The 26,304-nt window shown below is 45.9% G+C and overlaps 1 protein-coding gene across 1 annotated transcript in view; it reads right to left on the reverse strand.

The window, feature by feature from the left end:
- Nucleotides 1–7,587: 7,587 nt before the first annotated feature.
- The window catches only part of ggcx (gamma-glutamyl carboxylase), a 57,687-nt gene continuing 38,970 nt past the window's right edge, over nt 7,588–26,304 (reverse strand). Inside the window, exons 9-15 of the mRNA XM_073060687.1 lie at nt 23,461–23,592; nt 19,067–19,218; nt 18,411–18,580; nt 14,878–15,008; nt 13,016–13,163; nt 11,208–11,403; nt 7,588–8,061 (exon numbers count right to left, since the gene is read on the reverse strand). Coding sequence (XP_072916788.1) covers nt 7,908–8,061; nt 11,208–11,403; nt 13,016–13,163; nt 14,878–15,008; nt 18,411–18,580; nt 19,067–19,218; nt 23,461–23,592 — 1,083 coding nt within the window. The 3' untranslated portion in view covers nt 7,588–7,907. The remainder of the gene's footprint in view (nt 8,062–11,207; nt 11,404–13,015; nt 13,164–14,877; nt 15,009–18,410; nt 18,581–19,066; nt 19,219–23,460; nt 23,593–26,304) is intronic.

A 26,304-nucleotide genomic window follows, 5' to 3' on the forward strand; every position in this document is an offset into this window, starting at 1 on the left:
TGAAACTAAAAGATGGAAATAAAAAAGTAATCTTGCTTAAAATGTTAAAGAAACGTGTCATTTTTAGCTTAATGCCTTTTGGAAATCAGGTCATCTTTTACTCACTTAGCTATTCACAGTAACAGAAATTTTGACAAGGGGTGTCCAAACTTTTGCATGCCACTGTATCTCATGATCTTACTGTTTACCTGCAGTTCACTTTATCTGTGATAGTTACACTTCATTCTGATTCTGTTTTACCTTGCTCTAGCTCAACACGCAGTGTTGATCTGTATCAACAGCATGCAAGACAAGCTTTTCACAGTATCTGGATGCATGTGACAATAATAAACCAATTTCCACTTTTTATTATGAAACCAGGAGCACAAGCTCTAGGCATTGATAGAGATCTAGAACATTATAAGGCTAGCAGGATGGAGCTTAAGTATGAACTGAGGAGATCCAGAAGGGGCCATGAGAAGGCCTTGGTGAGCAGGGTTAAGGAAAACCCCAAGGCATTCTACAAATATGTGAAGAGCGAGAGGATAAGACGTGAGAAAATAGGACCAATCAAATGTGTCAGTGGAAAAGTGTGTAATGAACTGAAGGAGATAGCAGAGAATCTGAATGAATACTTTGCTTCAATATTCACTACGGAAAAAGATCTTGGCAATTGCAGGGATGACTTACAGCAGATTAAAAAGCTTGAGCATATAGACATTAAGAAAGGGTATGCTGAAGCTTTTGGAAAGCAAGTTGGATAAGACTCTGGGTCTGGATGCAATGTACTCCAGGCTACTGTGGGAGGTGAGGGAGGAGATTGCTCAGCCTCTGGCAATGATCTTGGCATCATCAATGGGGATGGGAGAGGTTCCAGAGGATTGCAGGTGATGTTCCCTTATTCAAGAAAGGAAGTAGAGATAGCCCAGGAAATTATAGACCAGTGAGTCTTACTTTAGTGGTTGGTAAGTTGATGGAGAAGATACTGAGAGGCAGGATTAATGAACATTTGGAGAGGCATAATATGATTAGGAATATTCAGCCTGATTGAATTTTTTGAGGATGTGACTAAACACATAGATCAAGGTAGAGCAGTAGGTGTAGTGTATATGGATTTCAGCAAGGCATTTGACAAAGTACCCCATACAGGGCTTATTTAAAAAGTCAGGAGACGGATCCAAGGGGACCTTGCTTTGTGAATCCAGAATTGACAGAAGGCGAAGTGTGGTCGTAGACAGGTCATATTCTGCATGGAGGTTGGTGGCCAGTGGTGTGCGTCAGGGATCTGTTCTGGGACCCCTTGATGATTTTTATAAATGATATGGATGAGGAAGTGGAGGGATGTGTTAGTAAATTTGCTTATGACACAAAGGTTGGGGGTGAATAGTGTGGAGAGCTGTCAGAGGTTACAATGGGACATTGATAGGATGCAAAACTGGGCTGAGAAGTGGCAGATGGAGTTCAACCCAGATAAGTGTGAGGTGGTTCATTTTGGCAGGTCAAATATGATGGCAGAATATAGTATTAATGGTAAGACTCCTGGCAGTGTGGAAAATCAGAGGGATCTTGGGGTCCGAGTCCAGAGAGTGGTGAGTGCGTGGAATGGGCTGCTAGCAACGGTGGTGGAGGCAAACACGATAGGGTCTTTTAAGAGATTTCTGGATAGGTAGGTGGAGCTTAAAAAATAGAGGGCTATGGGTAATCCTAGGTAATTTCTAAAGTACATGTTCAGCACAGCATTGTGGGCTGGAAGACCTGTACTGTACTGTAGGTTTTCTATGTTTCTATGCATCCTCCAAACTCGGGACACCAATGCTTATGTTCATCTGGTCTGTGTTATCAGCTGGTTAATAAATGGGCTAAAGTCACAGACTTAAATAAGAACACTAGAAATTCCAGACAATGTCCTCAAAGTCCTATTTAACTGCAGGTTTGCCTCATTATTTTTTTATTCCAACTTCTAACTTTTTCAAGATTTGATTCAGGTCATTGGTTGAAGCAATAACTTGCTCTCGTCTCAGATGTGTAAGGGGCATTTAAGAAACTTCGATGGGGAATGGAGGATTGTGTGGGATTGATCTTCGGGTAGGTTAAAATGTTGGCACAACATCTTAGGTTGAAGGACCTGTACTGTGCTGTAATGTTCTATAACCAGATCTCTAGTTTTGCCAGGGTTTATTGAATTATCTCACGATTGCCCATCCATCCTAACTGAACGATGGATCACTCCTAAAGAATTATATCCAATTCTCCCTGTTTTCTGTTCCTAGAATTTATGTTACTGTTTCCTGCAGCATTGGACATGCTCTCAAAAGTGGGGATTAGGGAGGGATTCTGTAGTCAGCTGTTCTACACAGATATCAGTAGTGCAGTTTAAATAAATGGGCAGAAGAAAGTTTCCTCATCAAATCTGGAGTTAAGAGGAACTTTCCACTCTCCCCTGTTAATTGTGTGCTACAAAGAACCCATTGCCTAATCCAGCAGGAAGGATGAAAGCCATGAGCGAGGTGACATTACCAGCAGTGGAGACAGACAAGTCAACACCACCTTGTACACAGACAAGATCAACATCTCAAATCAATAAATAATGAAATCTAATCTTCTGAAAAAGGTGACAAAGGATTGGAAGATGTGGAATCCACGGGGGTAGAGTTAAAAAACTGCAAGAGTTAAGATGACACTGACGGGAGTTGTTCCTAGGCCTCGTGAACAGTGGCGGTGTGGTCTACAAATTATAGTGCAAGATAGAAAAAATGTCAAAAGGGCAATATTATATTAGTCATGGGGGATTTCAATATGTAGATAGATTGGGAAAATCAAGTTGATGCTGGATCCCAAGAGAATTTGTGGAATGCTTCAAAGATTTTTTGGAGCAGCTTGTAGGGCCTCGGCATTTCTGGTTTGGGTATTCTGTAGTAAACCAGATATGATTAGAGTATGCCTAAGGTAAAGGATCCCTTAGGAAACAGTTAACACAATATGATAGAATTCACCCTGCAATTTGAGAGAGAGAAGCTAAAGTCAGATGTATCAGTATTACGGTGGATTAAAAGGAATCATAGATGATTGGAAGGGGACACGAGCAGCGATGATGGTAGAGCAGCAATGGTTGGAGTTTCTGGGAGCAATTCGGAAGCCACAGGATAGACACATCCCAACAAAAGAGGAACTATTCTAAAGGCAGGATGATGTAGCCGTGGCTGACAAGGGAAGTCAAAGCCAACATAAAAACAATTGACAGAGTGTATAATTGAGCAAAAATTAGTGGGAAGTTAGAGGATTAGGAAAAAAATTTTAAACCAACAGAAGGCAACTAAAAAAAAAACCATAATATCGGAAATAAACAAGTTTTTAAAAATATGCAAACAGTAAAATGAAGCGAGAGTAGATAGTGGACCATTGGAAAATGATGTTGGTAACGGGGGACAAGAAAATGACGGACAAACTGAAAAAGTTCATATTTTGCATGTCTTCACTGTGGAAGCCACTTGTATGCTGGAGGTTGGAGAGTGTGGAGGGGTAGAAGTGAGTGGAGTTGCTATTACTAAGGAGATGGTGTTTGGGTAACTGAAAGGACCTGGACCTGATGGACTACACCCAGAGTTCTGAAAGAGGTAGCAGAAGAGATTGTGGAGGTATTAGTAATGATCTTTCAAGAATCAATAGATTCTGGAGGGCTGGAAAATTGTAAATGTCACTCTACTCTTCAAGAAGGGAGGGAAGCAAAAGAAAGGAAATTATGGACCAATTAGCCTGACCTCAGTGGTTTGGAAGAATTTGGAGTTGATTGTTAAGGATGTGGTTCTAGGAGGCACGTGACAAAATAGGCTATAGTCAGCATGGTTTCCTTAAGGGAAAACCTTGCCTGACAGATCTGTTGGAATTCATTGAAGAATTAACAAGCAGGATAGACAAAGGTGAATCAGTGGTTGTGTACTTAGATTTTTAGGAGGTTTTTGACAAGGTGCCAAACTTGAGGTTGCAAAACAAGATAAGAGCCCAGGGTATTATAGGAAAGATACTAGCTTGGATAGAGCACTGGCAGGAGGCAAAGAGTGAATAAAGAGATCCTTTTCGGATTGGCTGCAGGTGACTAGTGGTGTTCCACAGGGGTCTTTGTTGGGACCACTTCTTTCTACTTTGCAGGTCAACAATTTGGATTATGAAATTGATGGCTTTATGGCGAAGTTTGGGGATGAAACAAAGACGGATGGAGGGGCAGGTAGTATTGAAGAAGCAGAGAGGCTGCAGAAGGACTTGGACAGATTCCAAGACTTGGAGAAATTCCAAAAATCAGAGGTGAAAGTGACTTGGGAAACCTCATGCAGGATTTCCTGAAGGTGAATTTGCAGTTTGAATTGGTGGTAAGGAAGGCAAACGCAATGTTACATTTAAAGAAGACGTGAATATAAAACAAGGGTGTAATGTTGAGGCTATACACTGCACTGGTGAAGCTTCACTTGGAGATTTGTGGACAGTTTTGGACCCCTTATCCAAGAAAGGATGTGCTAATATTGGAAATGGTTCAGAGGAGGATCACGAGAATGATAGGGTTATTATGTGAACAGGGATTGAAGGCTCTGTGCCTGTACTCGCTGGTGTTTAGAAGAATTTGGTGGGGGGGGGGGTGGAGATCTCATTGAAACCTATCAAATGTTGAATGGCCTAGATAGAGCGTATGTGAAGAGGATGTTTCCTTTGGTGGAATAAGAGCAGAGGGCACAGCCTCAAAATAGAGGGACATCCATTTAGAACAGATGAAGATTTCTTTAGCAAGAAGGTGGCAAATCTGGAATTCATTGCCACAGGCGGTGTGGGAGCCAAGTCACGGCACATTTAAGGCAGAGGCTGATATTTCTTGATTAGTCAGGGCATGAAAGGCTACGGGGAGAAGACAGGAGAGTGAGGTTGAGAGGGAATTGGATTAGCCATGATGAAATGGCAGAACACACTCAATGAGCCAAATGGCCTAGCTCCTAGGTTTTATGGAATCCATGTTCTATTTGATCAGCAGCTATGCCAATTTGGGTTGGCATCCAGGGCCTGAGTCAGCTGCAGAAAGAGTGAGGTTATGCTCTTCGATAACTGGCTTGACCAATCCAATGTCCCCTTAACTGTCAAGCCCGAGTACCTGAATGTGCTGGGGATCTGGTTCAGAGGAACTAAGGTGTGTAACAAGAACTGGCTGTAGCGAATCTTGAAGTAAAAATTGGGCTTTTGGAAATGCTGTCCTGTCAATAACCAGGAAGAACTTGGTCATCAGGTGTTTTATGTTCTTGGGACTGCTGTACCTGGCGCAGGTATGGCCTTTCCTCACTCCTCTGCTTCGGTAATCACCCGAGACGCTTCCATGTTGATACACAAATCTCCTGAGAATGGGGGCAAACGTACTCAACATTGCCCACATCATGATGACCACATTCATGTATAGCTGTATGAGTCGGTGTGTGGACCCCAAGTATCTGGACACCAAATGTCCTTACCTGCTGAGCTTCTACCTGTCCCTGATATTGCAGAAGCTAGACCTGGACCCTCTACCACACAATGCTGGATGTTACTACACTACCTGTCCTTTTGTGGTATAGTTCTTCCAAGCAAAACACTTTGGGAGAGGGAACAATGGGCTTGTTCCCCAAGCAAGCAGTCCAAACTATCTGATCAATAAGTACCAAGACTTCTCTTGGCTGGCAATGAGAGGTGCCTCCAGTCAGAGCCTTCCTAAGCTGGTGTGAAGATGGATGCAAACGTCTGTGTCCTGGTTCATCCTCAGCAGCTGCGTAACAGATGACTCTCAGATTTACAGGCTGTTCCAGGGGGCACACACTGGATGAAATGGAGAGCTAGGTGGGAAGGGCTAGATCCATCTTGGAGTAGGTTAATGGGTTAGCACAAGTTCGGAAGAAGTACTTGCTGTGCAGTTCTAATGTTCTATGAAGGGTCTCGAGCTGAAATATCAATTGTTCATTTCCCTCTACAGATACTGCCTGACCCAAGGATTCCCTCCAAGTTTGTTTTTTGCTCCATATTCCAGTATCTGCAGTCTCGTGTCTCACTAATAAGAATATATGTGCTAGATATATTATGTACACCTCCTCCCTCACTTCCATTCTGGCCTACAAACAGTCCTTCCAGGTGAAGCAATACTTCACCCGCAAATCTGCTGCTGGGGTCATCTGTTGTATTTGGTGCTCCTGGATCCAACCTCCTCTACATTGGTGAGACCTATCATAAACTGGGGGAATCACTTCATCCAACACCTTCACTCCATCTGCCAGAAGAGGAGCTTCCCGGTGGCCAAATATTTTAATTCTGATTTCCATTCCCATTCTGATGTGTTGGTCATCTTTGTACCAAGATGTGTCCACCCTCAGGGTGGAGAAGCAAAACCTTGTATTACGTCTGGATAACCTCCAACCTGAAGGCGTGAATGTTGATTTATCTTTCTGGTAAAAAAAAACCTCCCCTTCCCTTATTTTTCTGTTCCGCACACTGGCCTCTTAACCTCTTCTCACCTGCCTATCACCACCTCCTTCTCTTTCTCCTATGGTCCACTCTCCTCTCATATCAGATTCCTTCTTCTCCAGCCCTTTGTCTTTCCAACCCACCTGGCTTCGCCTATCACTTTCTTACTATCCTCCTTCCCCCTCCCCCCACCTTGTCACTCTGGCATCTTTCCCCTTCCTTTACCAGACCTGAAGAAGGGTCTCTGCCTGAAACGTCGACTGTTTATCCATTTCCATAGATGCTGCCTGACCTGCTGAGTTCCTCCAGCACTTTGTGTGTGATATTGTGTAGGATCTGGAAGCAGGTTATTACTCCTAGTGTGTGGGTCGCTGGTTACTGGAACAACGTGTTTCATTCTGACTAGTGTTCAAAAGCAAGTGTGTTTCTCTGATGACGCAAGGTTCCATTGCTGAGAACCCACTATGAGCTGAACTTTCCATGAGCTGGAAAGAACAATTTTCCCCAAAATTACAGTTTAAAACCTTTAGTCTCAGCAGGCCTTGGGGGCAGATTTTCAAAGAGTAGAGAGGGGGAAGTGAGTGGTGACAGATCTTTGATACAGTGTGAGTGGGTGAGAGCTGATCAGCTAATCAGTGAGGAAATTATTGGGCAACTTAGGAACAAGAGGTGACCCTGTGTTTGTAATGTTTGACCTTACCTGAAGGGGAGATGGAGATGGCACTAGTTTTCTCCATAATGATCTCCGCAGGGATTCCTGCTGAAGAGATTCCATTACCCGAGAGCAAAGTCTGGGAGAATTTGCACAAGGTCCAGTTTCTATAAGTCAGGAATTCTGTAACCCAGGGACCCACTGTGTACTTTTTTTTGTGTTGTTGTGCCTCATGTTACAATTAGTGATGTAAGGGGTATCACACAGATGTCATGGATATCTTGCCACTGGCCCTCGATTCGATTTGTCAATGACCATGTGGTGGCTGCCTGTGCGTTAAGCTCCTCATTAAATAGTCACACACCAGGCATTCTCCATGAAGCGAACAACCCAGTAGGAGAACAACCAACTCAAATCAATGATCATACTACTCCTACCAATACACCACACCATCACTCATGAAGGTCTGGAGGTTACAACTGAATAAAATTAAGTAAAGAGATGGCCAAGGGTTTATTGAATATTTCACTAAAAAAAAATAGTACAGCTTGCAATGGTGTCCCACAGATCCTTCTTGGAAGTATCTTAAATTGGACCCTCAGCATTTAGTGTGAAATTTAATTACAATATTTAAAGATTGATTTTGTGTTGTGCTTTTTTTTTTACAAACCAGATCCCAAGGCACTGAAATGAAAAACAAAATCTGGTTTTCACAAACCATCCATAAAATTCTTTTAAAAATCCAGTTCGGGGTGCGTAGTACTGGTAGCTCTATAGCTTTGGGGTTGTAATGTGTACGGTGGCCATGCCAACTTCATAGTTCTATACGATCTTCTGTCTTGCTCTGAGGTTCAGGATTAACACCCTCAGAAGGTCTCATGTCAGCGTAATGAAACTCTTCTGCCAGCTGTTCCTCTGAAGGTCGTCCAAAGATGAGGTTCCTCAGTGCGTAACCAGTCATGAGGAAGCTGGGGTTATTTGAGATGAAGAGAAAGGTGGTTTGTAATTAGCTCTTAATACATGGTCAGCACTAACTAAAAAAATTCTCTATTGCCAAAATTATAAGACACTGGCCATTCGGCCCATCAAGTCTGTTCAGCCATTGGATCATGGCTGCTTTAGAGAGAGATTAGCTTTATTTGTTGCACGTTCAATGGAACATCGAAACATGCAGTGAAATACGTCGTTTGAATCAGCGACAAACACAGTCTGAGGATCGGCTGGGTGCAGACTGCAAGTGTCATCATGCTTCCAGTGCTAACATAGCATACCCGTAACTTACTAAGCCAAACATCTTGGAAATGTGGGAGGAAACTGGAGCACTCCGAGGAAATTCACATAGTCATAGGGAGAACATGAATTTCTTACAGGAATTGAACCCTGATAACCGCTATGCTTCTCTGCTTTATTTTCAATCTCAACCCCATTCTCTTGCCTTCTCCTGATAACCTCTGACACCCTTACTAATCAAAAACCTATCAATCACTGCTTTAAATATACCCAATGACTTGTCCTCCACAGCTGTCTGTGGGCAACAAATTCCAGAAATTCACTATCCTCTGGCTAAAAAAATTCCTCATCTCTGATCTGAATGGACGTCCCTCTATTTTGAGACTATTTTGGTCCTTGACTCTCCCATGAATGGAAAACCCTCTCCATTTCCACTCTATCTAGGCCTTTCAATATTCATTGGGTTTCAATGAAATTAAAGTGATTTTTCAGAGAAAGGATATAGATGCAAAAGCTGAGGTGAAAGGTAAGCCACAAGAGCAGATTCATAGAGATACAGCACAGAAGCAGGCCATTGCACCCAACTCTTTGCTGACCACTAATCATCTGCGCTCAGTGGCCACTTTATTAAGTACCTCCTGTACCATGTTCATGGTCTTCTACTGCTGTAGCCGAACCACTTCATGGTTCGATGTGTTGTGCATTCAGAGATGCTCTTCTGCACACCACTGTTATAACACGTGGTTAAATGAGTTACTGTCACCTTCCTGCCAGCTTCAACCAGTCTGGCCATTCTCCTCTGACCCCTCTCACTAACATAGCGTTTTTGCCCACAGAACTGCCACGCACTGGATGCTTTTTATTTTCTGCACCATTCTCTGTAAACTCTAGAGACTAGTGCATGTAAACCCCAGGAAATCGGTGGTTTCTTAGATATTCAAATTGCCCCGTTTGGCACCAACGATCTTTCCACAGTCTAAGTCATTTAGATCACATTTCTTCCCCATTCTTATGTTTGGTCTGAACAACTGAACCTCGACCATGTCTCTGTGCTTTTATGCTATTGGCCAATTAGATACTTGTATTAATGAGCTGGTGTACAGGCCACTGAGTGTATGTACCCCAATGCATTTTATTTTATCACCATCCCATCAACTCCACCCCTATCCTCAAGATTCAACTGCTTATCCAGGGGCAGTTTACAGTGGCCAGTTAACAAACACCTGTGCATCTTTGACATGTGGAAGGAACCAGCGTCCCAGTGGTCCCAGAAGAACGTGCAAATCCACAGACAGGACCAGTGGTTGGGATTCAGCCTGATCTCTGGGTCTCTGACGCTGTGCACCACCGTGCCATCTAAACTGGCTCCTGTTCCTTCCCATTCCGACATGTCTACTCGGGTTGGATAGCCTTCAACCTGATGGCTGGAACGTTGATAAGAGAAAACCTGCAGATGCTGGAAATCCGAGCAACACACACAAAAAGCTGGAGGAACTCAGCAGGCCACACTCCATCTATGGAAAGAAGTACGGTCGGTGTTTTGGGCCGAAACCCTTCGGCAGAACTGGAGAAAAAAAGCTGAGGAGTAGATTTGAAAGGTGGGGGGAGAGGAGAGAGAAACACCAGGCGATGGGTGAAACTCATAGGGGGAAGGATGAAGCAAAGAGTTAGGAAATTGGTGAAAGAGACAGAAGGCCATGGAAGAAAGAAAGGGGTGGGGAGGGAGGAGCACCAGAGGGAGGTGATGGGTGGGCAAGGGGATAACATGAGAAAGGGACAAGGGGGTGGGAAGTGGTGAAGGGGAGGGGTGGAGGCATTACTGGAAATTTGAGAAATTAATGTTTATGCCATCAGGTTGGAGGCTACCCAAACGGAATACAAAGAAGAGTTCCTCCATCCTAGATATGGCCTTATCTCGACAGCGGAGGAGGCCATGGATGGACATAACAGAATGGGAATGGGAAGCGGAATTGAAATGGGCGGCCACTGGGAGACCCCGCTTGTTCTGGCAGACGGAGTGTAGGTGCTCGGCGAAGTGGTCTCCCAATCCATGTTGGGTCTCACCGATATACAAGAGGCCACACCATTTCCCATCCCCTTGTCTGTCTCTCATGTTATCTCCTTGCTCACCCATTGTCTCCGTCTGGTGCTACTCTCCCCACCTTTTTTCCATGGCCTTCTGTCTCTTTCAGCAATCAACTTCCTAGCTCTTTGCTTCATCCCTCCCCTCACCTCACCTTTGAAATCTACTCCTCAGCCTTTTCTCTCCAGTCCTGCTGGAGGGTTTCGGCCCAACACATCGACTGTACTTTTTTCCATTGATGCTGCCCGGCCTGCTAAGTTCCTCCAGCATTGTGTGTGTGTGTGTGTTGCTGGAACACTGATTTCTCCAACTTTAGGTAATTTCTTTGCCTCCTCCCTTCTCCTTTTTCCATTCCCTATTCAATTACCCTCTTGCGCTTTCTCCTCACCTCTCTGGTTCCCCCCCTAAATTTTCTTGCATAGTCCACTCTCCTCTCCTATCCGATTCCTTCTACAGCCCTTCCACCTATCCTCTCTCAGTTTACTTCATACAACCTCCCCCATTTGCCCATCTTCCCCCTCACCTGGTCACACCCCATCACCTTCCACCTTGTAGTCCTTCCTCTCCCCACCTCATTATTCTGGGCTCTGCACCCTTTCTTTCCAGACCTGATGAAGGGTCTTGGCTCGAAACGATGACTGTTTATTCCCCTCCATAGATGACGCCTGACGTGCCGAGTTCCTCCTGCATTTTGTGTGTGTTGCTCTGGATTTCCAGAATCTGTTGTTGTTTAGGATTTCCTGCTCCTATGATTTTATGGGTGACTGCACTCCAGCTCCAGAGCTGCTTTGAAATACCCACCTCCGTCGGAAGATGTAGTGCTTTTTCTGTGCAAATCTGACCAGTCTCTCCAGCATGGTTGAGTTCCTCCTCCTCTCGTACTCCTCCTGCCTCCTCTGCCGGCGCACGAAAGCCGCGAGAGTCGGGTCCGTGATGTTGCTGCTCTCCACGCTTCCGTTCAGGATGGTTCGCAGCTCAGGTGGAATGTCTCTGGTTTCTGAAGGCAACGCGAGAGATGATTACCAGCGATGACGTGTTTCCACTTGGAAACAAGTAAAGGGAGAAGTCTAAATATTGGAAAGTGAGTTAAACAAGCCCTCCAGCCCAACTTGTCATTACGGACCAAGATGTCTAACCAAGCAAATCCCATTTGCCACATTCGGCTCACAATCCCTCTCAATCTTTATTTTGCCCATGTATCTGTCTTTTAAACATTGTAAGTGTACCTACCTGCCTCTATAGCTTCCTCTGACAGCTCGTTCAATATACTCTGTGTGGGAAAAGTTGCCCCTTGGTAAAGAGTAAGGGGAACATACTTAACGATTAAAGATTAGCTTTATTTGTCATATGTATATTGAAATATACAGTGAAATGTGTCGTCTGTGTCAATAACCAGCACAGTCCAAGGATATGCTGGGGGCAGCCCGCAAGTGTGGCCATTCTTCCGGCACCAATGCAGCGTGCCCACAATTTACTAATCCTTACTAACCCGTACGTCTTTGGAATGTGGGAGGAAACCGGAGCACCAGGAGCAAACCCACATGGTCAACCGGCAGGACTCCTAATAGACAGCGGTGGGAAGCGATCGCCAGCACTGTAAAGCGTTTATGCCACCCTGTCACTTTGGGTGGGCTTTGACTGGCTTTCAAAATTACTGCTCCATAATCTGAAGGAAAGATGTTGTCCTAGAGAGATACAGCATGAAAACAGGGCCTGTCTAGGTCTTGCTGGTCATGTACCCAGCGAGCAAAACAGAGAGAGCCTTTTATAAACCGAGATTGAATCAGGGGTTCCCAACCTGGGGTCCACAGACCCCTTGCTTAAAGGTATGGGTCCATGGCATAATGAAGGTCAGGAACCCCTGGATCAGAGGGCATGTGCTATAACGAAAGCTGGTACAAACTTGGGTTGTTTTCTCTGGAGTGACAGAGGCTGAGGGGAGATCTGATAGATGTTTATAAGATTTTGAGGGGCATACTGTAGATAGAGGCCTGTCGAAAGACCAACCTTACGTCCCCATCATGAGAGGTGTAAACAGGTAAGGCCAGCCAGCAGGGCTCTGGTGAAGCTGTACAAGCCGATCCTCTGTACAGTGGATTACAGAAACATTGATGAACTCCAACCAGACCATTGACTTCGGATGACGGAGATGAGAGGTTAGCAATGGCCTATTGCTCCACTGGGAGCTAACGACCAAGAAGACGACAACGACAGTAGATAGAGTAGACAGACATTATTTCTCTCCCTCCCCCACCACCTCCCAGGGCTGAAATATCTAATACCAGAGGGCATGCATTTAAGGTGAGAAGGGTTAATTTCAAAGGAGACATGAAGGGCAATTTATTTTAAACACAGAAGGGTGCGTGTCTGGAATGCGCTGCCTGGGGCAGTGGTACAGGCAGATACATTAGGGACTTTTAAGAGGCGTTTAGTTAAGCACATGAAAGGATATGGACATTGTTTACACAGAAGAGATTAGATGGCCATTTGATTACTAATTTAATTCAATTAGCACAACATTGTGGGCCGGAGGGTCTGTTCCTGTGCTGTCCCATGTTCTATGGGTCCCTGTGGAAACCTCCCCAGGAAGTTTGTTAATCTGCACTTACCGGTTCCATTCTTAATCTTCTCTTGAAGCTCCACAAAACGTGTGTAATTCTCTTCAAGTTTCACCATGGTAGTGTTGACGTAGACGTACATGTAACATGAGGGCTCCTCAGACGTGGTGTACACGTTGTGATAGTCACCAGCCGGCAGCTGCAATGGGAAACCACGGTCACTCCTACTGTACGTCTTTTGCCCGCGTCACAGTAACAAAGCCAAAGAGACCACTCTGCCCATCATACAATAAAAGAATCCATCAGGTGAACATTGACTGTACTTAGTCTATCACCAGCCCATCCTTCTTTCAGTAGGGAGACCAGACCTCTACACAATATTCTAGATGTGACCAGGACTCTAAATAAAGCAACATGTCTCTACTCTTGTACTCAAAGCCTCTTGCAAAATAAGCAACATACCAATCGTCATCCTCACCGTTTCCTAGACCTTCATATTTATTTGTCACATGTACATCGAAATACACAGTTAAATGTGTCGTTTGTGTCACTGACCAACACAGTAGAGCACATAGGAGCATTTGATGGCAGGTCTGGATGGAGTGAATGTGGAAAGGATCTTTCCTATAGTGGGGGAGTCTAGGACAGCCTCAGAACAGAGGGCCATCTATTTACAACAAAGATGAGGAGGAATTTCTTTAGCCCCAGGTTAGTGAATCTAGAATTCATTGGCACAAATGGCTGTGGAGGCCAAATCATTAAATATATTTAAAGTGGAGGCTGATAGGTTGTTGATTAGTCAGGACATCAAAGTTTATGGGGAGAAGGCAGGAGAATGAGGTTGAGAGGAAAAATAAATCAGCCATGATGGAATGGCAGAGCAGATTCAGTGGCCTAATTCTGCTCCTTTGTCTTATGAATTCTCTGGGGGCAGCCTGCTAATGGCATCACGCTTCCTGTGCCAACATAGCATGCCCACAACTCACTAACCCTAACCTACATACATTTGGAATGTGGGAGGAAAACCGGTCACAGGAAGAATGCAAAATTCCTGACAAGACAGCAGTGAGTACTGAACCAAGGTCATTGGCACTGTAAAGCATTACTCTAACATGCTGTCCAGTCTTCCAGAGCCAAGAGATCCTTCTCTGAACAGGTCTAGTACTATAATGAGTGATGCAACTTCCATCAGCGAAACTGCTGGAGGTATTTGAAAGGTGCGCAAAAAGAAATCAGGAATCTACTAGAAAACTGAAATACAACAGAACACATTAGAAACACACAGCACGACAGTCAGCATCTGCAGAAAGAGAAACGGGGTCAATACTACAGCCTTCGTCAGAGGTCACTGATCTGGAACTCTACCGACTTTTTCCTCTCCACAGCAGCTCTGGATTTCCAGCATCCGCACAAACTCTTTGTGTTTCAGCATCTTTTGCTTTCTTTGAAGCTGAGAGTGAAGGTAAGACTAGTAAACACAATACCAGTCAGATTTCATCATTAACACATTCTTAAAATTAATTAATACATTTTAATTTTAATAAATTTAATACATTTTTAAATACATATTCCTTTTCACGCCTTGTGGCACATCGGGTGGCAACTTTGCCGAATCTTTAGCATTTTGTCTATCTTTTACGAGGCTGAGTTGCTAGGTCAATGCTCAACCCAGCAGGGGTGGAAAGCGTGTCAGGAACTGGCCGGGTTTGAACTCTGGACCATTCGCCTCGAGGTCCGGTGCTGATGCCACTACACCAGTGGCCAGCCATCATTAATAATTGGGGCAAGCTTTCTGTCTAGAATATCATTTGGACTTGGGCAGAGGCAAGTCTCCATTAGCTCACCATGACCAATTCCCCACAACGGCAATTCAGCTTCTCTCAGGTAGATTAGCAGATCAGTTAACTTCTCACCTGCATCTTGTCTCCCTCCTTCAGGCTGTAGTTTTTCTTCTCCGCCACAATCTCCACAGCCAACTCCCCCTTTAGCACCTGGATGCTGGTATTGCCCAGGTCTTCGCTCACAAAGTTCTCCAAGTGAAGCCCTTCAAGTAGAGAGATCGAGACATGACTGCAATCAAGTGGACAGAGTTTTACAAGGACCCTAATTGGCAAAGTACATGTCACGGAAGGCACAGTGCATTAGGATGACAAAATTGACATGGAGTTTGAACATAAAGGTTACATACTCAGCCACCTTCATCATGGGCACCAGCCTCCTCACCACTGAGAACATCTTCAAAAGGCAATGCCTCAAAAAGGCACCATCCATCATTAAGGACCCCCCATCACCCAGGACATGCCCTCTTCTCATTGCTACCAATAGGCACAGGAACCTCAAGACACACACCCAATGTTTTAGAAACAGCTTCTTCCCCTCCACCATCAGATTCCTGAATGGACAGTGAATCCATGAACACCACCTCACATATTTTTGCCAGAGTAACAGACACAAGATGCAGTCCCCGATGAAGGGCCTTGGCCCGAATCGGTCACTGTTTACTCCTTTCCACAGATTGGGTGGCACGGTAGTGTCGTGGTTAGCACAAAGCTTTACAGTACAGGCGACCCAGGTTCAATTCCTACCCCTCCCGCTAAGGAGTTTGCACGTTCTCCCTGTGACCGTGTGGGCTCCCCCCACCCCCACAGTACAAAGACGTACCAGCTGGTAGGTTAATTGGTCATTGTAAATTGACCCATAATTAGGCTAGGATTAAACTGGGGGATTGCTTGGCAGCGAGGCTCAAAGACCCATAAGGACCTACTCCAAAGTCAGAGGCTTTTTCCAGGGCTGAAATGGTTGCCACAAGAGGACACAGGTTTAAGGTGCTGGAGAGTAGGTACAGAGGAGATGTCAGGGGTAAGATTTTTTACTCACAGAGTTGTGAGTGCGTGGAATGGGCTGCCGGTAACAGTGGTGGAGGCGGGTACAATAGGGTCGTTTAAGAGACTCTTGGATAGGTATATGGAGCTTAGAAAAATAGAGGCCTATGGGTAAGCCTAGTAATTTCTAAGTTAGGGACATGTTTGGCACAACTTTGTGGGCTGAAGGGCCTGTATTGCGCTGTAGGTTTTCTATGTTTCTAAATTGTAACTAACTAAATAAATAAATAAATTTGTGCCTGAACTCTGGGTTCCTGCAGAATCTTGTGTGCAAGCCATTTTTGCTCTCTCTGTGCACTACTTATTTCTTTTTTATTTGCATGTCTTACGGTAATTTATTGCATATTTACATATCACACTGTATTGCTGCAACAGAACAACAATCTTCACAACGTATATCAGTAATAATAAACCCAATTCTGATCCCAAAATTAAGCATAGATTCTGTGGTACTTCACAAACATTAGTTTAGCTTTGATTACAGGATTTGGAATACTACATTTCAATTACAGACTGCACCAGACCATTTGTATCATTACAGAACCTCTTTCTGTATTCCTGGAATTATATCTCTGAATCATAGCCTGTTCCATGCTGTTCCATTCCACTACGTGCATGCCAGACAGTGGACACTTTCACATTAATCCCATCTTCCTGCCCTTGGCTCATAGCCTACTCTGACTTGGCAGTTAAAGTGATCGTTTAGAGACATTTCTTAAATTCCTTAAATCTATTACGTCACTTCTTCACATCAAATTTCAGATTCAGATTTATTTTACATTGAAACATAGTGAAATGCATCATTTGTGTTAACGACCAACACAAGCTGCAACAACAAAATAAGACTCCCTCACATGGACAGACCTCCGACCCCAGAACGGACCACCTCTGGGCCTCCGGTCCTTGGCCCCAGACACTCAAACCCACAGGTATCGGGGCCTCCGACCTCGACTCACTCTCTACCTCAGGATCGAGGTCTATATGTTTGCTCACAGAATTCTTCACGGAAAACCACTCTTCTAGGAATCATCTTGCAAGCCGGGCGTTTGCTTGCACTGACACCCATGTTTCATGCAACAAGCAGGAGGATTCCTAGTACCCTAGGTCCTATTTAGGAGCCAATGTGAGCAAAATTCCTGAAAACAATGCACAGAGTTCACCACACAGCCAATCAGCAACGAGATTTCCACCCCACTTCACAATTGAGTTTCTGAAATGATGACCAATTAGCTGAACGACATGAAGGCCAAGCTTTCGGGGGGGGGACCACACGCCACAATTAGCAACGCACTGATGATGAATCCTCGCATGGTGACGAAACATCCGCAAGTAAATCGCCAAGCTCGGAGAGCAACTCAACCCAACAGTCGACCACCCGAGCTACACGTCTTCCAGATTATCTCCACTATATTCTGCATTCTGTTTTCCTTTTTGCTAACTGATTGTAATCATGTATGGCATGACCTGCCTGGAAGGCAGAGGAAAGCTTTTCACTGTACCATGTGACATTAATAAGCCAACATTACCAATGACAACAGGAGACAGAACATGACTTATACAGTCGTTTCAGACCAGACACCTTGATTGTTCTGTACTCCACCTCCTGTGCTGTACAAACTAGTCCTAGAGTTATAAAGCACAGAAACAGGTTCTTCGGCCCAACTCATCAATGCCAACCAAGAAGTCTACCTGAACATCCCATCTGCCCTTGTTTGGCCCAAATCCTTCTAAATCAAGGGTCCACAGACCCTTCACTTAATGGTATTGGTCTGTGGCATAAAAAAGGTTGAGAACCCCTGTTTTAAACCTTTCCTTGTTCCTCTCCAAATGGTAGTGCAGTGGTTAGCACAACCCTCGACAGAACAGGTGAACCGTGTTCAATTCCCGCCGCCCTCTGTCAGGAGTTTGTACGCTCTCCCTGTGACCAAGTGGGTTTCCTCTGGTTTCCCCCACAGCCCAAAGATGTACTGGTTGGGAGGTTAACTGGTCATTGTAAATTGTCCCATGAGTAGGCTTGGATTAAATGAGGGGATACGTACACAATGCTGGAAGAACTCAGCAGGCCAGGCAGCATCCGTGAGAAAAGAGTAGCCAACGTTTCGGGCTAATTCATGACCATTCATCAGGAATGGTCCCATTCCTGATGAAGGGTCTCGGCCTGAAACGTTGGCTACTCTTTTCTCACGGATGCTGCCTGACCTGCTGAGTTCTTCCAGCGTTGTGTACGTATTCTTTGATCCACAGCATCTGCAGTTGTATTTTTGTGTTTAAATGAGGGGGTTGCTGGGCGCTGCAGCTCGAAGGGCTGCATTGTATCTAAATACATAAATATTGTGACATACCCACCTCTAACACTTCTTCGCCCTTCAGGTTCCTGCTAGAACTTCCCCTTGTTTGAGGCCGAGTTGCTAGCGCGGTGCTGAGAGGGAAAGCGTGCAAGAAGCCGGCCGGATTCGAACTCAGGATCCCAAGTCCGGCGGTGATGTCACTGAACTTCCCTCGCCCTCTCTCCAATTCCAATTCTCCCTCCCATTCCCCATAACCGCTCCCGCACCGGGATTTACCTGGAAAATCCGCAATGAAAACCACGTCCGTCTGATTGTCCAGAGTTTTCTCAATTTCTTCAAACTTCAGCCTCCAGGGCGAGAGGTTAACCAGCAGCGGCATCAGCCACGATGTCTTCTTGAAGGGGGACCACTCGGCCGTTACGACATCGACCCGCGGATTGAAAAGCCTGGAAATGGGAACCCAGTGGCAACAAATAGAAGCTGTGTCTTAAGCAGTCGTTAAGGGCAGGAGGTGGGCCACCCTGGCCGGGCCGAGACCTCTCCAAAGAAGGTCCTGAACAAATAGGCTAAGGTCTTTGCAACGAACAGAGAGCAGGGCCCCCAGGTTACACAGTGGCGCACAATAATAAATACTCAAGGTCAGCCTTGCGGTATCAGCCAGGCACACAGATGAACAACACCATACATCTTTAGAATACGAGATGAAACTGGAGCACCCGGAGGAAACCTGCCTGGTGTGGGGGAGAACGTACACGTTCCTTACAGGCAGAGTGGGAAGTGAACCCTTATCAAGAGTGCACTGGCTGCTATGGTTCTGAAACCCGAAATGTTTCTCTACAGACGCTGCCTGACTGGCTGAGTGTTCTGTCTTTAACGAAGATCCCCCCCCCCCCAAGAGTTCGTCAGCAGTCTGCGTCCCAGGTCTGTCTCACCTCTGCTGGAACCTGTCGTTTATAGACACCCAGATGTCAAAGTAGATCTCGGGATTGATGATGTTGTACTGGCGGAGCTGCTGGGCCAGGCAGCTGGAATACTGCTTCAGCATGTCCGCGTGGTCCTTCCAGCGCCGGCTCTGTGTCCACACCTGGTGATAAAACAACAACGGCGCTTACTGGCAGGGAGCGCCCCAGCATCCTGGCTGTCACTGATGATCAAAGACTCACAAACAAGTGGCGTGTCCCCTTTAAGATTTGATCTGGCAGCTCAGGGCGGACAACCCCTCTTCTGGAAATAACGCCGCCCCGTACAAAAATCTGACGTCATAGAACAGTACACGCCTATGACCTTTTAACGCATCTAGAATCAATCTAACTCTTCCCTCCCACATCGCCCTCCATTTTCCTTTGCTCCATGTGTAAGTCCCTTAAAAGCTTCTAATTGTATTTGCTTCTACCAACATCACCATCAGTGTGTTGCACACAATTACCACTCTCTGTAAGAAAAAACACATTTCTGATATCCTTCCTAATCTGTCCCCCAAACACCTTAAAATGACACTGGCTCATATTAGCCACACTGGGAAAAGTCTCTGGCTGTCCACTCTATCTCTGCCTCTTATCATCTCGTACACCTCTATCAAGTCACCTCTCATCCTCTTTTGCTCCAAAGAGGAAAAGCTCTAGTTCACTCAACCTTTCCTCATAAGACATGCTCTCTAATCCAGGCAGCATCCTGGTAAATCTCCTCTGCACCCTCTCTAATCCAGGCAGCATCCTGGTGAATCTCCTCTGCACCCTCTCTAATCCAGGCAGCATCCTGGTGAATCTCCTCTGCACCCTCTCTAATCCAGGCAGCATCCTGGTAAATCTCCTCTGCACCCTCTCTAATCCAGGCAGCATCCTGGTGAATCTCCTCTGCACCCTCTCTAATCCAGGCAGCATCCTGGTAAATCTCCTCTGCACCCTCTCTAATCCAGGCAGCATCCTGGTGAATCTCCTCTGCACCCTCTCTAATCCAGGCAGCATCCTGGTGAATCTCCTCTGCACCCTCTCTAATCCAGGCAGCATCCTGGTAAATCTCCTCTGCACCCTCTCTAATCCAGGCACCATCCTGGTAAATCTCCTCTGCACCCTCTCTAATCCAGGCAGCATCCTGGTAAATCTCCTCTGCACACTCTCTAATCCAGGCAGCATCCTGGTAAATCTCCTCTGCACCCTCTCTAATCCAGGCACCGTCCTGGTGAATCTCCTCTGCACCCTCTCTAATCCAGGCAGCATCCTGGTAAATCTCCTCTGCACCCTCTCTAATCCAGGCAGCATCCTGGTAAATCTCCTCTGCACCCTCTCTAATCCAGGCACCGTCCCGGTAAATCTCCTCTGCACACTCTCTAATCCAGGCAGCGTCCCGGTAAATCTCCTCTGCACCCTCTCTAATCCAGGCAGCGTCCCGGTAAATCTCCTCTGCACCCTCTCTAATCCAGGCACCATCCTGGTAAATCTCCTCTGCACCCTCTCTAATCCAGGCAGCATCCTGGTAAATCTCCTCTGCACACTCTCTAATCCAGGCAGCATCCTGGTAAATCTCCTCTGCACCCTCTCTAATCCAGGCACCGTCCCGGTAAATCTCCTCTGCACACTCTCTAATCCAGGCAGCATCCCGGTAAATCTCCTCTGCACACTCTCTAATCCAGGCAGCGTCCCGGTAAATCTCCTCTGCACCCTCTCTAATCCAGGCAGCGTCCCGGTAAATCTCCTCTGCACCCTCTCTAATCCAGGCACCATCCTGGTAAATCTCCTCTGCACCCTCTCTAATCCAGGCAGCATCCTGGTAAATCTCCTCTGCACCCTCTCTAATCCAGGCAGCATCCTGGTAAATCTCCTCTGCACCCTCTCTAATCCAGGCAGCATCCTGGTAAATCTCCTCTGCACACTCTCTAATCCAGGCAGCATCCTGGTAAATCTCCTCTGCACCCTCTCTAATCCAGGCAGCATCCTGGTAAATCTCCTCTGCACCCTCTCTAATCCAGGCAGCATCCTGGTAAATCTCCTCTGCACCCTCTCTAATCCAGGCAGCATCCTGGTAAATCTCCTCTGCACACTCTCTAATCCAGGCAGCATCCTGGTAAATCCCTTCTGCACCCTCTCTAATCCAGGCAGCATCCTGGTCAATCTCCTCTGCACCCTCTCTAATCCAGGCAGCATCCTGGTAAATCTCCTCTGCACCCTCTCTAATCCAGGCAGCATCCTGGTAAATCTCCTCTGCACCCTCTCTAATCCAGGCAGCATCCTGGTAAATCTCCTCTGCACACTCTCTAATCCAGGCAGCATCCTGGTAAATCTCCTCTGCACACTCTCTAATCCAGGCAGCATCCTGGTAAATCCCTTCTGCACCCTCTCTAATCCAGGCAGCATCCTGGTCAATCTCCTCTGCACCCTCTCTAATCCAGGCAGCATCCTGGTCAATCTCCTCTGCACCCTCTCTAATCCAGGCAGCATCCTGGTCAATCTCCTCTGCACCCTCTCTAATCCAGGCAGCATCCTGGTCAATCTCCTCTGCACACTCTCTAATCCAGGCAGCATCCTGGTAAATCTCCTCTGCACACTCTCTAATCCAGGCAGCATCCTGGTAAATCTCCTCTGCACCCTCTCTAATCCAGGCAGCATCCTGGTAAATCTCCTCTGCACCCTCTCTAATCCAGGCAGCATCCTGGTGAATCTCCTCTGCACACTCTCTAATCCAGGCAGCATCCTGGTGAATCTCCTCTGCACCCTCTCTAATCCAGGCAGCATCCTGGTAAATCTCCTCTGCACCCTCTCTAATCCAGGCAGCATCCTGGTAAATCTCCTCTGCACCCTCTCTAATCCAGGGAGCATCCTGGTAAATCTCCTCTGCACCCTCTCTAATCCAGGCAGCATCCTGGTGAATCTCCTCTGCACCCTCTCTAATCCTGGCAGCATCCTGGTAAATCTCCTCCGCACCCTCTTCAAAGCTTCTACAGTCTTCCTAGGAAGTGACCAGAACGGAGCATAATAATTCCAAATGTGGTCTAACTAGGGTTTTGTACAGCTGCAACACTACCTCGCATAAAATACAAGCAGGCTTCACTCCCCCCCCCCCCCCCCACTGAGGTTGGGTGGGACCAGAACTAGAGGGCATGGGTTAAGGGTGACAGGTGAAAAATTTAAGGGGAACATGAGAGGAAACTTCTTCAGTCAGAGGGTCGTGAGAGTGTGGAACGAACTGCCAGCGCAGGTGGTGCAGGCAAGCTCGATTCAATGTTTAAGATTGAAAGTAAGAGTATGGAGGGCTGTGGTCTGGGTGAAAGTTGGTGGGACTAGGCAATTTAAATGGTCAGTATGGACTAGATGGGCTGAAAGGCCTGTTTCTATGATGTACTTTTCTATGACTCTATGGCTCTTGAACTCAATCCCCAACAAATGGAAGTTAACACCTCCTACGCCTTTTTAACAACCCTACCAATTTGCGTGGCAACTTTGAGGGATCTATGGACGTGGACCAAAGCTCCCTCTGTTCACCCACACTGCTCGAAATCCTGCCGTTCAGCCTGTACCCTGCCTTCAAGTTTGACCTTCCAAGGTGAATCACTCCACACTTTCCCTGATTGAACTCCATCTGCCATCTCTCAGCCCAGCTCTGCATCCTGCTGTTGACAGAATCTCTGATGGTGAAGAGGAGGCGTGCAGAAATGAGACCGATCTGCTGCTTGAGTGGTGTCACAGCCTCAGTAAGACCAATTGTGGACCTCAGGAAGGGGAAGTCGAGGGAACACGCACCAGTCCTCATCAAGGGATCAGAAGTGGAAAGGGTGAGCAGTTTCAAGATCCCAGGCATCAACATCTCTGAAGATCTATCCCAGGTCCAATATATTGACATCATTTCAAAGGCAGCACACCAGTAGCTATATATTTTGTTGGGAGGTTGAGAAGATCTTGTATGTCACTAAATTGTCTAGCAAATTTTTTTTACAGATATACCATGGAGAACATTCTAACTGGCTGCATCCCTGTCTGCTCTGGAGGGACTGGAAAATGCTGTAGAGGGTAATAAACTGAGCCCGTTCCATCATGAGCACCAGCTTCCCCAGCACAGGACATCTTCAAGCGGCGATATCTATTTGAAGGACCCCCCCCCCCCCCCCACCACCCAGAACATGCCCTCTTCTCACTGCTACCATCAGAGAGGAGGTACAGGAGCCTGAAGGCACATACATAACAATTCAGGAACTGCCTCCTCCCCCCCGCTATCAAGTCCATGAATGCTCACTATCTTGCACCGCTAATTATCTTGTGTTTTTGTACTGGTCCATTACCCACTCAGGGTGAGAGCCAAAAGTTCAGTGTAGTATTTGACAATATTTTAAACTTACACCCGGATTTAGGTAGCCGACCTCTCCAGTTACCCCATCCTTGTAGGTTATCTTGACATGTTGGTGGGATCTGGAATGAACCATCATGTCCCAGGAATATCCATAGAGCCCATTGGTCCAGTTATTGTACCCCTACAAGAAAGAGAGGCAGTCAGGACTACGTTTAATGTTAAATTTCTTCCATTACTGTTACCTACATAGGCCAGATAAATTCAATTCAAGTTTGTTATTCAACCACACATGAATACTCAGGAATACAGCCAAACAAAGATAGTGTTACTCCAGGGCCAAGGTGCGAAACACAGTATCAATAGCCACACACAGCACATATTGGTATCACAGCCACACAATAAAAGAGTTCAAACACGAGCCATCAACCGCCAGTTGCTCACAATAGAGCTTGTTTTCTGCTGAGTGAACACTAGGGGGCAGCACCAACTCCGGCCTGGACGCTGCGCCACACTGCCCCCGGTGGAGCGCACTGGCTCCGACGCCTTCTCCTGGTGGCTGATTCACTTACAAGCACACAAAATGTTGGGGCAGGTCGGGCAGCGTCAATGGAGAGGAATCAAGAGTCAACATTTCCAGCTGAGACCCTTCATCCGCCTACCTTCCCCCTCTCACATGGCTTCACCTATCACCTTCCAGCTTATACACCTCCCCCTCCTTCCACCTTCTTATTCAGTCTTCTTGCCCCCTTCGTTTCCAGTCCTGGTGAAGGGTCTTGGCCTGAAATGTCAATTCTTTATTCATTTCCATGGTTGCTATCTGTCCTGCTGAGTTCCTCCAGCACTTTGTGTGTGTTGGTCTCAATTTCCATTTCCGGCATCTGCAGGATCTCATGTTTACCACTTTCTTGGAGTTGTACAGCATAGAAACAGGCCATTTGGCCCATCATATCCATGCTGACCTTTTCCCCAACTATAACAATTCCATTTGCTTGCATTAGGACCATTTCCTTCTGTGCCTTGGCTATTTAATTATCTGTCTAAGTGTCCGTTCAATGTAGAGACTCCGCCACCTCCCTGGCAACACATTCTAGATATCAACCACTCTGTGTAAAGAACAGATGCTCTTTAAATCTCTAACATCCTAAAACAATGTCCTTTGTAGGATGGCAGGCTGGAGATATGTCTCTACCAAAGGAGGTGTGAGGCACTCCATCCCTCTGCTAGCCTGCAGGTCACCCTTGGGCAAGGTGTAGCATCTGCTTAGACCCCCGATCAGGGTCAGGTGAAGCCACAGGAGCTGCTGGTGTATATCTCAAATCCTGGTTATGTGACCACTGACGCCAGGCAGATAATCTCTGAAGAGTATTGATAATGGCTGGGGTCACCCGTCTTGTAAAGACACTGCCCAGAAGAAGGCAATGGTAAACCACTTCCGCCAAGAGCAATCATGGTCAAAAGACCATGATTGCCCACATCATATGACATGGTACATAATGAATGAATTAATGATTTGTTTTTGAGGCCCCTACCCTGACTATGACTGTACCCTGTCTGTGAGTCTCACAATCATATGTACTTTAATCAACCCTTCAGCCTCCTTTGCCCCAGGGAAAACGGGCCCATCTTCTCCAATCTCTCCCCGTATCTGAACTTCTCCACTGCAGGCGACTTCCTGGTGAACCTCCTCTGTACACTCTAACGTGCAATCACATCTCGAAGACACACTTGCTGGCAAATGGATACAGAAATGGCAAAATCAAAAATCACAAGAGATGCTGGAAATCCAGCATAACAAACACAAAATAATGGAGGAACTCAGCAGGTCAGGCAACATCTCTGGCGAAGAATAAAGAGTCCATACTTCGGGCCAAAACCTTTCATCAGGACACTTGAAGAGTTTCAGCCCAAGATGTCAACTGTTTATTGCACTCCATATATACTGCCTAACGTGGTAAATTCCTCCAGCATTTTATGTGTGTTAAGCAAAAGTAAAGATGCATTTACTAAGTGCCCAAACCTGAAGCAATCCCCACCTTTCCTCACCCTATTAGCACAATTCCTGTATTCTCTGGGTGTTCAGTTGTTCCTGCTCTGAGAACAGTTCTATTTTTCTCTTTTACAGCTGCACAGACCAACCATTGCTTTGAGCAGGAAATTTTGCCTGAAAACAGTGCTGCACTTTAAAATGTGTTTTTTCTTTGGTAATATGCACATCAAGCAAACACAAACTACAACTCACAACAAAAGTAAGCAATGTCAGGCAGCCAAACCAACGGACGGGCACAATGGCAAAAGTAAAATGTTTTGACTGGACAGCATCAGCACCAGCAGGCCAGTGGTTTATTAACAATGAGCTACTGAGTTCCATTCTGGGTTTATTGTTGCAATTTGTAACAGTGTTGTAGCTTGAAACACTGACAATGTAAATACTTTGAAGCCCTAAAATGTTTCAAAGTAAAGGGTTATTTCACAATTATATTAACATAGTTTTCAAAATTATATTATTATATATAAGAAAGTTCCAGCTGGACAGCAACAAAGGCTATGTGCTTGGAGGCCTTTCAGTTACTGTGCGGCCGTGCACCTGCACAGCTTATAGAGAACAATGATGTAGGGAGTTGTGATTCCCTTGTTCTGGAATCATTTTCTCCCAAATTTCCACTAAGTGACAGAAAGTAATGAAATATGCATTTACATATCACCTAAGATCCCATTGTTTATTTTCAATGTGTAATTTGCTGTAACGTACAGCAAACGGGCCAAATAATTAATCCGGAGTGTTAAACAGATGCACAGTTTAACCCAAACTGGTTTGTGCAGATCGCTCAGACACTGAAAAGTCCCTGCACTGACAAAGGAAAGAAAGCACCATTTAAAGACTCTGGTGGGGACG

Source organism: Hemitrygon akajei, chromosome 1 (genome assembly GCF_048418815.1).
Source record: "Hemitrygon akajei chromosome 1, sHemAka1.3, whole genome shotgun sequence".
Taxonomy (NCBI): domain Eukaryota; kingdom Metazoa; phylum Chordata; class Chondrichthyes; order Myliobatiformes; family Dasyatidae; genus Hemitrygon; species Hemitrygon akajei.